This window comes from Symphodus melops, assembly GCF_947650265.1.
Source record: "Symphodus melops genome assembly, chromosome: 14".
NCBI lineage: Eukaryota > Metazoa > Chordata > Actinopteri > Labriformes > Labridae > Symphodus > Symphodus melops.
Genome location: NC_136704.1, coordinates 13,989,627 through 14,006,635, shown reverse-complemented (window position 1 = coordinate 14,006,635; position 17,009 = coordinate 13,989,627). Strand labels below are relative to the sequence as shown.

General features: G+C 39.3%; 1 protein-coding gene across 2 annotated transcripts in view; it reads right to left on the bottom strand.

The window, feature by feature from the left end:
• Window positions 1-17,009, bottom strand: part of LOC306835012 (contactin-associated protein-like 2) — a 214,968-nt gene that overhangs the window by 64,518 nt on the left and 133,441 nt on the right. For both annotated transcript variants that reach the window (XM_079361381.1, XM_079361382.1), the window contains exons 11-15: window positions 13,580-13,742; window positions 9,758-9,864; window positions 2,440-2,559; window positions 1,429-1,544; window positions 740-824 (exon numbers count right to left, since the gene is read on the bottom strand). In XM_079361381.1, the coding sequence (XP_079217507.1) occupies window positions 740-824; window positions 1,429-1,544; window positions 2,440-2,559; window positions 9,758-9,864; window positions 13,580-13,742 (591 nt within the window). The remainder of the gene's footprint in view (window positions 1-739; window positions 825-1,428; window positions 1,545-2,439; window positions 2,560-9,757; window positions 9,865-13,579; window positions 13,743-17,009) is intronic.

Below are 17,009 nucleotides of genomic sequence, written 5' to 3'. Positions count from 1 at the left end.
CCATCTCACAAGCCAGCCTATAACTAATCCGAACCGCACTGACAATTGGCTTTACTTAACAACATCCAACAAAGGCAGAGTCAAATAAAATGTCATGCAAATACATGTAATCCAAGTTAATCTTCTCAGAATGAGGAGAGCCAGGACACATTATATTCTCATGGTCTGTTTCAGCAGTCATCTGGAGTCAGAGTCAAGCTCAAGACAGGGTGAAAAAAAGAGCTTAAACATAGAGACGGATGACAGAAGAAAAAGAAGTAAGATGTGGAGTCGCCACAAGTCAACTGAAAAGCAACACAGCTGCTCTGCATCTATTGTGAGAGTCTTTGGGATGCAAAGGGGAAAAACAAATAAGTCATTCTCCATCTACAGATTCTGCTAAAAAAAAAGAAGAAAAGGCTGGACTTTTTGATGCAGGAAAATAAAAATAAAAAAATAAACATAATAGAGCCAAATTTGCCACGTTAGGGGCCATTTGTACCGCTTAACTGCTTAACATTAAAATTACTCATTTTCACACTCCAGTACTTTTCCAAATATTTCGAGTTATTTATGTCCATCCTGTTCGATTTGACTCTCCTCTGTAGTATCCCTCACAGAGAGAAACAGGAAGAGAGGGTTGTTGTTAAAATTAATTTCTCGTCAAATCCTGACTGTGTGACAGAAACAACATCCTGCCTGTCTCACTGTGCTTGTTTGAAAGTCAGCGGTGAATGAAGATGCCATCCTCAGCTCTTACCTGGAGTGTTGAGCAGTCTGGACATGCGACAGCTGTAGGTTATTTGCTGCTCACAGCTTTCTGCACTGGTGGTGATGGCTGTCATCTGGAAACAAGCACACAGATGTATTTCTTCAGTATACCATATTCAGCCAGACAGGTCCATTTGGTGTTGTACAAAATTACTAGGCAGCAAAATGAAGTCATGTGAACTCTACTAATGTTGTTTTAATAGACCTCGGGGGGAATCAGAGAAGCTGAAAATGGAACCAATGATCTATGCATATTAGGAGGAAAAACAAAGACAAGAAGAAGCTCATGTTCTTATTGTTTATGACACCACTGAAGGTGCAGATTATTTTAAGACAATCGTAGAAGACATTCTAATTGTGCTGTTTTATAACAGGATGCACTGAGAGTTGACTCAAGATATTATTCATAAAACTAAGAGCAAAGGATGGCAAGTCCACAAAGTTGAAGATAGCCGTAACTTCAGATTATATTCAAAGTTTATTTTGCTTAACTAAGGATGCAGAAATTATGTTCATTATGTTCCTCCTTAAGATTGTACTTTGAGACTATACCAAGTCTAAACTAACGTTGACTTTGTTTTTAACAGTTTAATTGTATTCAATCTAAAATGCAAATGTTAAAATTCGACACAAAAGAATTTCCAAGCCCAATGCTTACAGTGTGTGTGTGACTGTTACCTGGTCCATGGAGGCGCTGTAGTTCACTTGTAGGACGGTGCGTCTCTCTCTACTGGAGCCAGTCACTGTGGTTTTTGGGGGCAGGTTGTTCATCACTGTTGTCCACACTTTGTCCTCTACACATAAACAAACAAAAAAAATAGCACTCCATTATATTTTTTCTTCAAGTGCTGGAAGTGCTTTATTTGGAGATAAGTGTACACGCATTAGATTCATCAAGATGACGGGACAGAAACATTCACACTGGAAACTTTAGCAGTCATGACAGTGAAGTTCTTTCTGCGTAAACTAGGAAGGTATGCTATAAGCCTCTGAGGTTTATTAGACACTCCTGTGCTGTGACAGCATACGGGCCCAATCACTTGGACATAATTCTGTTCATTCACACTGTCAGTCAAGGAATGTGCTTGCATGAGTGTGTGTGTGTGTGCATGTGCGAAATTCAGCTCTCTTAAGTGTGTGTATGTGCCAGGGACAGAGAAACTCTTCCCATTTGTGAGGTGTGTGTGTGAGTGTTATTCAGCGTGACTAAGGAGCCGACCAGCGGAACACAGTGACATTTCATTAAAAGTCTCGCCTTTGCTCTGCCTGCGTGCTCTGCTGTTCTCCATTTTCTAGTTATTCCACGTCGTGTGTGTGTGTGTGTGTGTGTGTGTGTGTGTATGTGTAAGAGAGAAGTGTCATTCAGACGGTTGAAGCACTCTTAGGTTTAAATAACTGGTTTGTGTCAGCCATGTTTGTGGTATGCGTGCGTTTGTGTGTGAGTGTGTATGTGCTTGAGCTGGCTGCATCAAATGTCTGTGTCGCCATGGAAACCCCAGGCATATGGCAGGTTAAGAGTACTGTTCTCCGAGGTTAGGAATGAGGAGGGCTGGAGCTGTCTTCCCTCACAGGTCAGTGAGGTTAGACAGGGTGGTATACACACAAACACATAGACACACACGCATAGAAGTACGAAAGATTAAAGGCAAGCAGTGACAGAAAAGTCATTCCCTGCCTGGCCACACTCACCTGTCATGTTGCAGTTGACTTTAAAGGGGCTGAGTGGTCCACTGCCGTCAGGGTCGATCCAGTAGGTGTCAGAGGACCTGCCCAAGTGCTTGTAGGCCTCACATGATGGCTCATAGATAGCTGAGAGAAAATAAAGGAAACGTTAGTTTGAGGAGGAAACAAGATGTCCTCATTTTTATAAGCTGAGATAAATAGCAGCATATTCCTAATGGATCAATATATTTAGCTCATGTTTCCACAGTTCAAGCTCTATAATAACCATACTGTCAGTAGTGAATCACTTGCAATGAAAAAGACAAATCTAAATAATGACGTTTCGAAAACCAACAAAAGCAAACCAGACCACGAGTCAGAAGGTCGACAGTTTGAACATCAGGTTGCACTGCCTTTACATTATGAACAACTGTTCATATTAGCAACTGTCTGAGAAAGAGAGTGAACAAGCAGCTTCTAACAATCTGAAGGGGACATGAACACATTAGCAAAGTAAAGCTGTTCTTATGAACTGCATGTTCAAACACATCAAAATGTCTTCTGAATATAGCAACACAAAGAATAAGAACCAAAAGTCTGTCTATGTATGCTTATATTCTGTAGTCTTATTTTATGTCACTAGCACTATTCTTGCAGTATTTTTTGTCCTTAATATTTAAAATGTTGGTCTGGGGGCAGCAGTGATACAACATGGTTCATCTAAATTTGTATGACTGATCCCTTAAGCCAGTTGTGTCTAAACTTTTTTTTTCTTGTGGGCCAAAATTGTCGTGTAAGAATCACTCAATTATTATTTTTTTAATATATTCTGTCAGGAACTTTTGCATTTTGACCTCTTGTTTTGACCTTCTGTTTTTAGCTCAGGTTATTAAATGGTTAAACATCAGTCTGCTTGTTTGCAAAAATTATGCAAAGGTTCATTTCTACAGTTAAAAAATGTGGAAAATAGTAAAAGCTGTTAAAAAAAAGAAAAAAAAACATACATTGCACTGAACATTTTGTATTTATGAATCCTCTCGTTAACATGAAAAAAAAAAAAGAAAAAGCCATCTGAATGAGGAATCGGCCCAAAATCTTCTGATTCTTTGTCTGAGGTCAGGGGCCGCAAAAAATCCCCTCAAGGGCCGCAAATGGCCACCGGGCCGCATTTTGGACACCCCTGCCTTAAGTTAAGGTTAAGACTTGTAGCTAACACATTTTAAGCTCCTGTGAGAAGTTTTGTCTGCATGAAACAGACTGAGAATAATACAAATGTCTTTCTTTGACATGAAGGACTAATGCTGTAGTATTCTATGCTAAGAGTTGTGCTGATATATCTCTAAGGGACAAACATGTTCTAAATAACAAATCTAAAATCTGAGTTTGAATGTCTTAAGTAGGTTTCAGAATCACAGAGCGAGATCTGTAATTCCACTATCACAGATGAAACACTTTGCTAAGATAACATGTCAGTTCTCTCGATGAGGAACTTCTTTCCTTCCTGCATTCTATCTCAACACTGTAATGTGTTTCATGTCATGGACCGAAGATTAATCAGATTGTATCACTCCAAGAAGGATCTAAAATAGCACATCAATGTCATAAGTTGTTTTCTTCTCCCGCCTTCTAGAAAGGCAATTTCATGCGCTTGCCAGTCTCCATTCAGCGCCTGTCAAGAAGTGGTGTCCTGTCCCACACACTCCAGCAATCTATTGGACAAGATATTGATGTTGTGTTTGTGTCCATGTACACACAAGCAGAGAGACAGGAGGGGAGGGAAGGAGGAATTAGTCTTCAAGGATCTGTGTGAGAGTGTGACTTGGAGTGAAACTTTCTTGATGAGGACTACTCATCGGCTGAACACTGAGTTATAAGCGAGACTATAGGAGACTTTTTCTCTCTCTTTACTTTCTTAAGTCTAAGTTTCTTTCTCTGAATTCTTAATTATTAGTCTTTTATCTTTGACACCCACCTTCTGGAGTTTAGTGATGCAGTATAGCTTGCTGACAGGATGTGCACCTTTCAATGAAAACACTGTTGTGAGGAACTGACCCCGCTGAACTATCTCACACTGATCTTCACAGAAATAAACAGAGATGTTAAAGCATTGCTTCTGAACTTCTGATCAAAGCTGTCAGTCAGAGGCTGTAACAGAATGGAAGTAATGAACAGCATGGTTTCTGAGGATTTATTCATTGTGTTGAGACATAACTGATTGATTCCAGGCCAAGGCCAAGAGAGAAAGTTAGACATTGCACTCCAGGCAATGTAATAAAAAAATAAAAAAAGTAAATAAAATGTATTTTTTAGCCAATTTCACCTTCAGAGTAAAAAGCTCAAAACATTCAGATAAAACCAGTTATCACTGTGTTGTTTATACTCAAACACATTCAGTGGCAGTACAATCAAAAATATATGAACCTCAATACCGTAGCATGTTCTTAAAGACGCAACAGCAACCAAAGCCAGTTACTTTCATGAATCTGAAACATCTCTCCTCCAAATCAACTTCTTCCCGAGGTAACCGCAGAGTTCAACCAGCAGCGATTTACATTGCTGCTTGACTAATCAATTACAATTGTCCTTTTGGTTGAAACAACTATTAAAAGATATAAAACAAAGTAATCAGACATATTGTTCAATTTTAGGAATTGCAATTGACAAGTGAATACATATTTTATAAATACTCCCAGAAATTCCTGCATTTTTGTCCTTATCTAATGACTTATTAGTGAACCATAAAACAATTATGAAGTTGCTTTAAAATGGATACATTCAGACGAACAGAGTTGTTTATTTTTTTTTTCAAAATCTCTATTTGTCCCTGTGGGACAGGATCAGCGACACCCTGATGGAGCAGGTAAAGCAATTCAGGGTTAAGTGTCGTGCCCAAGGACACATCAGACATGTTGCTCGCAGGAGCTGGGGATCAAACCCTCGACCTTCTGGTTTGAGAGACGACTACTCTACCACTGAATCACAGTCGCCCTAAAAGCTATCTCATTTGACAGAGTTGAGATGTGATCACTTTCAGTGCTTCACACTCTAAAAGCTTCTACAATCCCACCACACATCATGTCAAAGACACAAAAGTAACCCTAGTTTTTACCTCAATCTTGACAAAGCTTCAGCAGAACCACATGTGGATTAAAGGTAACATAACATTCTTTCTCAACATGTTGAAATACCATAACTCCCAGAGCTCCCCAAAAATGTCTGCAAAGTTTCTTGCTTAAAATCTACCACAAGCCTGTATTTGATCCTGCCTATAAACCCCTCTATTCCAGCCGTGCTCAGAGCAGATTGTTTCTGTGTCTGAAGCTTTAAATGTAAGTGAGCTGTGTAAGACCACACCTCTCTGGAAGGGCTTGGGTGGCTCTGGCTTTCTTGCACCATGCCCTATTGTTTACAGTGAGAGGGCAGACTCAGAACAAACACAGATCCTTGTCTAGAGTCATGGTAAAATTGAAACATGGTAAATTGTATTCTGAACAATATTTGATGAAATAAAGTTTTAGGCTGAACAGTAAAGCAAAATAAACACATGTTCATGTTTAATCAGGTGGAGTGACTCTTGAAACAAATCTTTGGCTCTGCTCATTCAAATCATACACTTGAGTGGCTCTGCTAACAGTTTGATGCTCTTAATCTGTATTGATAGATTCTGCAGACAAAGGCACAGGGTCAGATTTGATTATCTAAAGTGTTCTGGTCTTTATTTGTAGTACTTTAGAGGTATATTAACACAAGCTCAAAGCACTTCTCAAAGTGCTGCAATAATGCAACACACAGATAAAAGATATTTTGGAAGGATATCTTTATGTTTTTATTATGAACCACTGGCCACACTGCAACAACTTCCCGTTCTTTGGCCACATCTGTAGTGGCTCTTTATGGACATACTTGTTCAATCTCCATATCTTCATTTTCCACGTTTGACCCATGACATTCTGCCCCCAAATCAGACTCCCTGATCCCCAGGCTAATGCAAGGCTCACTTTTCTTTTCTCCTTAGAAAACAAGTCTTTCATAGAGACAGAGTTATGAGGTGTGTAGCAGCCAATAATGTAATAACGGCCAATAACATAATACCTGCCAATAATGTAATCATTTTGGCCATTTATAGTGTAAAAAGCGAATAACATAATTTAGCCAATAATGTTAAAATTGATTACATTATTGGCTGGTTATTACGTTACTGGCCTTGTACTACATGAAAAAAAACGTTGAAAATGTAATAACTGCTGCAGATAACGTAGTAATATGTAAACAGGACTTGATTTCTTGTAAACAAAAGTTTTTTTTTTGCAGATTTTATGCGTTTGATCATCAAAAGGTTCAGTGGATGGCATAGTCGTCCCATTCATTAATCAAGGATACGTACAGCACTCTCTCTCCTTAGTGGTGCTTGTAAGAGCCAATTTCAAAATGATTTGTTTTACAAAATCTTTATTAAGAAAATTGTTTATTTGCTTTGATATGAAAATTCATAATTTCACGTCAGTGTCTCTGTTGGATGTTGCATTTTCAAATAATACTAACGATATTAATAATCTTCATTTATAGAGCACTTTTCAAAAACAAGATGCAAAGTGCTTTCCAAGGATAGCAGAACAAAACAGGCAGCTCATAGAAAAATAAACAAGGTAAGATTAAGAATAAACAGCCACTTTAAAATACAAAATAAATTTTTAAGAACTGTAAAAGACAAGCCCTTTTTTAGAGGAAATCTAAACAAGTAACAATTTAAAATCAACTGAAGTCAGGAAAGGTTTGTGGGTAAAAGTGTGTATAAAGAAGGGACTTAAAAGAAATGACTGATTTGGTTGACCTGATCTCTTAGTGCAATTCGTCACAGTCCACAGTCTTGGAGCCCTCACAGAAAACGCTCTATCCCCTTTCGTTCTGAGTTTTGTATTAGGAACCACCAGGAGACCTCTGCCCAAGAATCTCAATGTGCAACGGGGTTAATATTGTACTAAACGGTCACACAAATAGCTTAGAGAAAGGTCATGGAGAGCTTTAAAAGAATCAGTATCTTACACACTGAATCTCTCAGCTCTTTAAAGACACCTGTTTACAGCTGCCTTTAACTCAAATATTTTAATAAAGGTTTTAATCTTTTACTCTGCACTTTAACTCGCAATTCCTTTTGTATTCTTCCTTAAATTAATTTTATTTGAATTATTTTTACTTGAACAAATTTTAAGTTTTATTAATTTCAGTGATTTTTAACTTTTTATAGTGATTCTAAATCACTGATTTTTTTATTCATTTGCTATGATGCTTTTGACGTCTTGTGTAAAGCACTTTGAAATGCCTTGTTGTTGAAATGTGCTATATAAATAAACTTGCCTTGCCTTACAATTGCTTCTGAAACACAGGGAGCCAGTGTAGAGATGCTAAAATAGGAGTGATGTGGTTATGCTTTCGGGTTCTGGTTAAAAGTCTGGCAGCTGAGTTCTGTACCTACTGAAGTGGATCGACAGTTTTTTGGTACAGGGGAGTCAAAAGGCTGTTACAGTAGTCCAAACATAATGAGATAAAAGCATGTAATATTGTCTCTGTGTCATTACCACCATTTTTTTCTTGGAAAAAGATGCCAAAATTATTACATTATTGGTTGCTACAAGGTGGCACAAATTTATCATCTATCCAGCAGTATATTCTTCATTTTTTTTTTTTTTTTGCCAATCACAACATTTTTTATGCTAAAAGGTGGTATATGTAACTTTCAAAAATACTGCACCAGTGAACTACATACATACATGCTTGTACGTCCACAAATGAGCATCAACATTGTCCCTGAAACACTGGATATTAATGGGCATAATGTTTCCAGAGGAGGTAAGTGGTCATACATACTGTATGTGAATCTGTGCAGAAGTCTGTGTCTCATTCTCCATCCTAGAGCTGATAGTCTCTGCAGGCACTGCCTGAGAGCAGGAGTGTGTGATGAGTTTGTCTGCCTGTGAGGTCTCCGAGGACGGATAGTGTGTGAAAGGCGGCCTATGGCTGTGCAGGTGAAGACCAGGAGTGTGTGGTGAGTTTGTAGTTTGTATTGTTGATATCTATAAGTGGAGCGGAGTGAGGAGGACGCTAAGAACGCAAAAAAAAAAAAAAAAAAAGATATTTTCTGGAGCTTTTCTGGAAAATTGCTTCCAGGCAATATTGTATACAGGTAACACAGATAGTGAAGATCTACTTTTTCACATCAGCTAAACACCTGCTTATTAGTGAGCAATAAAAAAACGATTTAAACAAACTATATGGAGCTCAGCATAAGTTCAGACAGGAAGACCGTTGGTCTTTCTTTTATTCATTCACCTCCAACTATTTCCTCTATCTCTGTTCTGGTGATCAGCTGACAATGGGCGTGTATCATCTGGAATTAACCAACCAGACTCTGCCATGACAGTTCCCAACCAATCACCCTGATGCCGTCAATTGCTAAAAACAGTCTCTCTCTTCCACAGCCATTCGGTCGTTTCAGTGAACCCGTCCTTCACCCCAGTCTCCTCCACCCAGCTCAGAAGCTTCCAGATTCAGGCTGTAACCCACTCCTCATCCCAGCCTCCGTTCCTCTTCACCACCACCACCAATGTCTAGACTCCAGGGGGGTATCCTATCCTGCGTCTGCCTCATTACCCCTCCGAGTACATGAAGTCGCCACGATGGAGTCTGGCCCCCAGAAAGACTTTCATTTAAATAATTCTTCATTCTCATTTAAGTCTCTCCTGATTGAAATTGCTTTTTAGCTATATAAATAGGATGTTAGGCGGTTCGTCTGACGGCCATGCTGTGTTGCCACAAAACCAGTATTTCTGAAAGTTACATATAGCCCCTTATTCAACACTGCTTAAACATTCCTCTCTGATCCTTTCTTGAATGAGGGACAACAGCATTTTGAGCATAAGGGAGGAGAGATGGCATTTTCAAAATGCTTAAGCTTGGAAAAAAAAATGTTTCTCCTTCTGTCTCTCTCTCTGACTCTTTATGCTTTGTTTTGGGGTGCGTTCAGTCGTGTTGCCTCTCCTCAGCCCAGAATAAAACACGACGCAGTGAGAAAAGCCCGGCCTGTGAACACTTCAAAAGCTCATCGGTCCCTCTGCTGAGGCTTTTGACGGAGGAAACAGCTTAATCACTCCAAAGAGAACAGAGGAAATACAACACAAACAAACACAAACAAACAGAATAAAGTGATGTTAAAGTGAGAGGATTGAAAACAAAGAGCACCGGCTGCACACACACACGCACACACGCACACACACACACACACACACACCCCCCCCCACACACACACACACACACACACACACACACACACACACACACACACACTTACATGTGTGACAGGTGGCTCCTGTGTATCCTGTTCCATCACAGCTACAGCTGAAACTGTCCCACGTCTGTTTACAGCGACCGCCATGTTCACAGTGATTAGGCATACATCTGGAGAGAGAGAGAGAGAGAGAGAGAGAGAGAGAGAGAGAGAGAGAGAGAGAGAGAGAGAGAGAGAGAGAGAGAGAGAGAGAGGGAACTTTTAAATCTTTGCAGTATGGTGTTAAAAAAATGACAATGCCAAAAAAACATAACAATCTTAACCCATGTTTCAGCATGTTGTAGATATACAACTAAATAATCATTTGGACTACAATAGGGTCCTTTGCACTGGTCAGTGCTTCGGGCACTATCCTTAGATTTTGAGATTTGTAGCCAGCTGCTGGATTTTGAATATGCATCAGATTGTGTCAATCTGAAACATGGGTTACATGAAAGCACTGAGTCAAAATGAAACTCCTGACTTGGACTTCCATTAAACTGCCTACTACAGATGTTTTCACACATCATGAGAGCAAGATGTCAGAGCAGAAAGGCTGCTCGGCTCCTTGTTTCCCTGTGTTCTAGGTAACGTTCTTGTGTTCTGTGTGTCTTCAGTCTGTGTTTTCCTGAGTCCTGATTGTCCTCACCTGCCTCATTAGTCTCACCTGTGTTTGTGTACCCCATGTCTATTTAGTCTCAGGGTATGTTCTGATTGACCCTCCTATCTCCTTTCACTATCCTTTTTTCTTTAACCCAGGAAGCGTTGAAGTGGCGGCCATAAAAAGAGCAGTTTGAATTCTTTAAAAGTTAAGGAAAGGTGGGTCAATGCTTCCTTTATAACCTCCTTTAGCATAGGAAACACTGGACCGTCCTTTATGAAAGGAGATAAGAAAGTGCCGCCCTCAATTCCTTGCGGCCGCAACTTTTAAAGTGACTTGCGCATCCGAGAGTTCACGAAAACTAACGATGTGTTGGAGGAGAAATGTGGAGACAATCTGCATTTGGTTTCTGTATTGATTTGACTTAGAATGAGTTTTGCATTTTGATTTTACATGTTTTTATTTTGTGTGTGTGAAGAAGATGAACATTGCTTTTATACATTCTTGTTTCATGTTTGTGGAGATGCTTTGCTGTGAGTTGATGTTGATTTAATACAAAAAAATTGTAATAAAAAAACCTTGTTCTCAGGCTCAGGGGAAGATTTTTAGATGAGCTTTTTATAGTCCATTTTCTTAAAAAAACTGTAGTTCTCCACAGCAGACCCACATCACTAACCTCCGCCACCGTCACATTATTATTACGTCGCCTCGTGGAAATGCCGTCGGATTGTCAAAACACCGCGATCACCTTTCAGTAAGTCCTTTAGGAATTCTCCTAACACCTATCCCTAACCCTGTGACGTTTTTACAGGGTTAAGGTTACCTTATATAGGAGGGACAGTCCCAATGCACCCTTCTTGTTTCTTACCTCCTGTGTCAGTTCATTGTCTTACGTGGCTCTCGTATGTTCCTGCTCCTGTTAATTGTGATTCCTGGGGTCTTTTTTTGACATTTTGGATTTAGTTTTAAGCTTTAAGTTTTTGCCTTTTGCCTTTATAGTTTATATAAATCCTTTAATTGTTCCTGCAATTTTGTCCCCCTCCTTTGTTTTTCAACTTCATGTTGACGTTGTATTCATCATAAACTCCAGGTGACTTTTTTGTATGTTTTTTGCACATTTTAAGCAAGAGCAGAAATATTTGCTTTGTTGGAAGATAGTACCAAAGTTTTAAAACTGACTACGGTGCCAGGAGTATAGTGAGGGGAAAACAGTTTTATTTATCTCAGTGTGAATACAGGACTACACACTCAGCAGTTAAGACGTCACTGTTTTTCTCATTGAAAATTTAATAGCGTCTTAAATCCTGAACACATCAAAGGTCTGTGGTTTGATCTGCCCTGCAGGCTTGCTGGGGATGGATCTCAGGTTTCTGTAGTCTTTGCACACATACACAAACTAACAGAAAAAACTCGCACACATGTACTCATGCATAAGTGATGTGATTTAAATACGTGTGTGTGCTCATTTGAATGAATCAAAGTGATGTTAAATGAAAAGACAGCTGGAGGAAAAACAAACAGTAACTCAGAGGAGCTGCAGGGGTTCTTTTTAAATGCTGGCTTCTGCAGACGTGCAGGGAGTCGAGCAGTTAAGCAGAAGAGAGCAGTTTAATCTCGAAAGGCATACAAGGCAATCCCTGTTTTCATACCGTAAGTGACTAAAAAGCTGATGTAGAAGTGCAGGCCTGTTCATAAGATTCACGACTAGATGAATTAAGTGGAAAATGACGTGTTTTAAATAACTTATTCAAACTTTATGCAATTGTTTGTTTTCATACAAGATGCTAAAAAGGTGAGAACAGGAAAGAACAAAATGCAATTGAGTGTACTGTACTATATTTGCTCTGAAAACAATCAAGGTGATAAAACATTAACATTCAAGATTAAACAACACAAACTAACACTGACCCATTCTTAGCTGACACATTACATAGAAAACTAAAACTGGATTTTTATCAAGACCTTGAACAAACGCAGTTACAGCAAAGACGAAGAAAAAAAATATATGACCAGAGCATTTCATGTCTGAAGTATGGCAAGCTAAGCCAGAAGCTTGTCCACAAAAGGAAACAATAGAGTAATAGCATTTACACCATACAATATAAGAGCATCTTTAGATTGTGTCCTTTTATGAGCTTAAGTCTGTGCTGAAACAGTGACACTGTGAAATAAACTAATTGTATTGATGTATAGCCTTGTTCCTGTGTGTGTGTGTCTGCATGCATGTTGAGGGTGTATAATAGTGTTTAGTTCCATCTCTTAGGGTTGGATCGATATACTTGGCACCCCAACAGAAGGGTACGAAAAAGTAGGACCGTAAGGCTTGGTAATTTGGGGATCTTTCCCGACTTACTTAAATTACAAAATGTGTGTCGTACCGGGGCGAACCGAACTCAACTGCTAGGTGGAAACAGGGCTTATTCTTCTGCCACCATTATGTCAAAAAAGTAGAACAGTGGAAAGGCACTGATCAAATTGCAGAAAAGACAGGGCTGTCTTCAAGACAGTCTGATTAGTTAGATATACAGGAAATACAGCATACAGTTATTGTTGGAGTTAGTTGCAAATATCTTTGCACTATCACAAGAGTTTGATCTAAAATGTGACCCCAGCAAGCTGATAAAAAGTGATTGGTTGGGACATGCGTGTATCTTTTATTGTTAGTTTGAAGTGCATTATGTAATCAATCTCAGAGCAAACCCCGCCCACTTTACACCCACTATCAGAAAGTCTGTAAAAGCTTAAAAGATGACATTTGAAAAATGGTTGGGAAGTCATTCATTTCAGTGAATGGATATTCTATAAAAAAGATCAGACATAACATAAGAGCTTTTTGTGGAGTTGGGTTTCAAGAGGATCTCAACACACTTATCCCACTAAGCCAGACATCTCTTGAACTAAGAACAAAATGGATCCAAATTGAGCAGTGACAGTTCTTGTCTTCTTCTCAGAGCAGGGAAATTGATGAAGGTAGGAGTTATCGACAAATCTGACCTGAAGACAAACGGCTAAGGTCGGGGTTAACTCTCTTCTTAGCACAAGGTCGACTGCTAATTGTTGCCTCTCCGTCTTGTTTACTTTAATGGTATAATCCAAGAAATAACTAATCATGGCTGAGATATTCTTTACATTACTTGCACAAGGGAAAGGAAACCTACTTAACATTTATTGAACATAAAATATGAATTCTGCATTATTGAATGATTGGATGGATTTATCTTGGAAGCAGGAAGGATCCCTCTTACCTGTCTATGATTGCACACATGTCCAGGCTGACGTTCTCAAAAGCTCCGATTGTGCCTTTCTCTACAGCGTCCAAATCAGCTGGTTGGTCGTCCACAAGAATCGCTTGCATACAGCCCTGGAAGGAACGCAGGGACGGGGATAACAGCGTCTGGAGAAAATACCCTGGAGTAAACAAACAGAAGAAAATTATTATTTTATTTATCCTTTCTTTTATCATGGATTCATTGTATAGAGTCTCCACCAGGACACTGTAGTTCAAGGTGGGATTAGGTGGTGCCTTAAGCGTGCGCTCGATAGAACGGCGCAGTGAGCTCATGAATTTGTAGGAATTTGCACAATCCTGACAGCAACATTTCTGGAGGGACTGTTGTATCAAACATAGAGCTGAAGAAAAATTAACTGAATAATTTAACATCTTAGGAAAATGGAAAGTTAAAGAACAGAGCAAGATGATTAACACAACTAATAAAAAATGAATTCTGTATACATTGGTTTAAAACACTACCCTGTGTGGAAGCAGACATCAGACTGAACGATGACATCATCCTTGATGAGGAACAACAGACCCACCTAGTGTTTGGTTATGTCATTTTTTCAGGGCTGTGAATCTTTATCAGCCCTTTTGTTTTAAATCGTATCCACAAGGACTCTGAGCCTTATTATCTGTGCTAAGGCTGAGATAGAGATACAAAACCTTAGTGAGATACAAGAGGCAATGGCCTGTTCTGAAGCAGCAGCTTAAAACCTTAACTAAAATGGGGACACGACCAGGACAAAACTGTGTGTAACAGAGTGTGTGTGTGTGTGTGTGTGTGTGTGTGTGTGTGTGTGTGTGTGTTGTATGTACATGAACATACGGTAAGTCTGTGTGTTTTACACATGCCTTTAATATGCATCAATTTACAGTATACTGTACCTGTGTGGAGGAGTTATTATAGTACACACACACACAGTCAGATAAAGGAGATGAGTAGCTGGGATTCAATCTGAGCCACACACACAGGGCACTCATACAACACTCAATGACATCTCCATCATCGTTGTGTTATTAGCTGTCATATTCTCCAGGATGTTAGCCTCAAAGCCAATGCATCAAAAAGGCTTATTTTAGAGGGCATATTCACACAGTGTGTGTGTGTGTGTGTGTGTGTGTGTGTGTGTGTGTGTGTGTGTGTGTGTGTGTGTGTGTGTGTGTGTGTGTGTGTGTGTGTGTAGGTGTGTGTGTGTGTTGGATTCATCCTCTACTTCACATCCTCAGATTCTCATTTCATGTCCCAAAAGTTTCTCCTGTCATCCCTGCCATCTGCCTCTCCTCCTGCTATACCTCTGCTGTATTTCCAGGGAAGAGGGAGACAAACACAGAAAAAGAGAGAGAGGGAGACAGAGAGATAGAGAGAGAAAGAGAGATGGCAAAAGAAGATGGAAGCTAAAGCAGCAGATTACAGATGGTTGGCAGCAATTTGTGTCTTCAGAAGATCATCTCAATGCAAAGAACATGCAGCCGTCATGACAGCTTGGCAGAGCTGCCGTGGTTTGCACCTTTTTGAACCCATACAGTATAATCTGTGTATGCAACACATTTTTTAGACGTGCAGTGAAAAACATTTCTGCAGCGACTTCTAAATATTGTTGTTTTCTATGATAAAGTCTACTCTACAAATCCATTGAGATAAAAAGTCGGCACCAAACAAGAAAGAAAAACAAATAAATTCAATCGACTTCAGAGAGCTGAAGAAAAAAAATATGACATGTCTTCTCTTTCATCGATCTGCAGTCTCAGTGACTGTCTGTAACTACAGAACCCTCGGCAACAGCTGTACTGTGTGGATCCTGTTCTCCCTTTGTGCTAATGGTCATCTGGGCAATGCATCACTAAGGAAATCGAGCTGGACAGTCCGTATCATGGATAACAGTTTGAATAAACATTTAAGTTTGCTCAGATGATTCATATGTGACTGTTGCTCTGACTAGTTTTTGGAGTCTTAATCATGTGACTCTTACTACTTCTGAAGAGGCTTTCAGGAACTTTATTGACAAGGAAGATGCCCTGACTTTTTAAAATTACAAAATGCTATAATGTAAATGTACATAAAACCTTTATAAAAACACATGTCAAAGGCTCTGCTTCACTTTAACGTTTCTGCTCTTAGTCATGACCTGCTTATATTTTGTCTTGCAGTGTGCCACCCCATAAACTTGTCTATTTCACTGTTATGTATTTTTTCCTGTGTGCTTTCCAAACATTTATTATTGCTTCATTTAGACTATAGTGACACCAAGGGAGACACAGTGCAAGATATGTGAGACAGTCTGACATAGTCATACATCTGTTCATCCTCCAGCTATCACACACAGCAACACCTTCAGTCTATGTTGAGGATATTTGACCACACTTTCCTCCCCTGAACTTAAGATGCTGTGCGGTTTTAATTTGTAGTATATGCCCTCATGCTCCGGAACAGCAGCAATAAACCCCTGCAGCCTCGCCGGCACTCTATCCAAGCCCCCCTGTGGTGCCAACAAGAGCTTCTTTTACAAAACACACAGGAAGAGCAGCACCCTCTTTCAGCTTCATGAACACCATCTGACTGGCACAGCTGGATCTCAGGATGCAGAACACTTGTTTCCACATCCCAACACATTTATGAGGAAGCATCTGCACTGGAGATCTGCCAAAATTATTTTGGAAAAAAGCCCAAAACAAATATCCTTGGGAAGCACCTATAAAAAAAAAAAAAATTGTGGCCAAATGATACATTTCCAAAAATCTAAATGACCTCTGAGGTATTTCCGTTTTAAAAACAAACGATGGTTATAACAAAGGACAACTACAACAACAAAAATCACATTTTGTACATCTTTAAAACATGAGCTCACTCAAGTCAAGGACAAGATTTATCAGCCATGGTAGACATGCACATAAACAACACTGTACACAGTGCAACTGTTCTGTTTGCTTTTTTAAATGTATCCATTATGTTAGGTCGATGAAAATGCCAAGGTTAACATGTTGTCATCGAGCTCTTTTGGCAGTTAACTTAACATTCTCATCATGCAAACTTAAGATGCTGGAGAGCGAATCAGTCATTAGTGTATGTTGGCACACATGGGTGCTCCAATGTCCAAACACCTATGGTAGGATGCAGACTGTTATTCCCACTACATGTTTTAAGAATTTTTTTTTTTTTTTTTAAATCTAAGTGGAGCGTTGTTCACAATGGATTTGCTACACTGTAAATATTCACGTTTTAAAAGGTAAGAAAATGTTGCAAATACTACAGTATTAATTGTAAAGAAACAGCAAGGTGTAAGACTTTCAACTTAAAGAACTGTTATTGCATTCATGACATGCACATCAAATTGAAGTGGGCGAGAATATGACATTTCCCAAATTGTAACAATAGAAATGCTGTCGCAGATTTTGGAGGA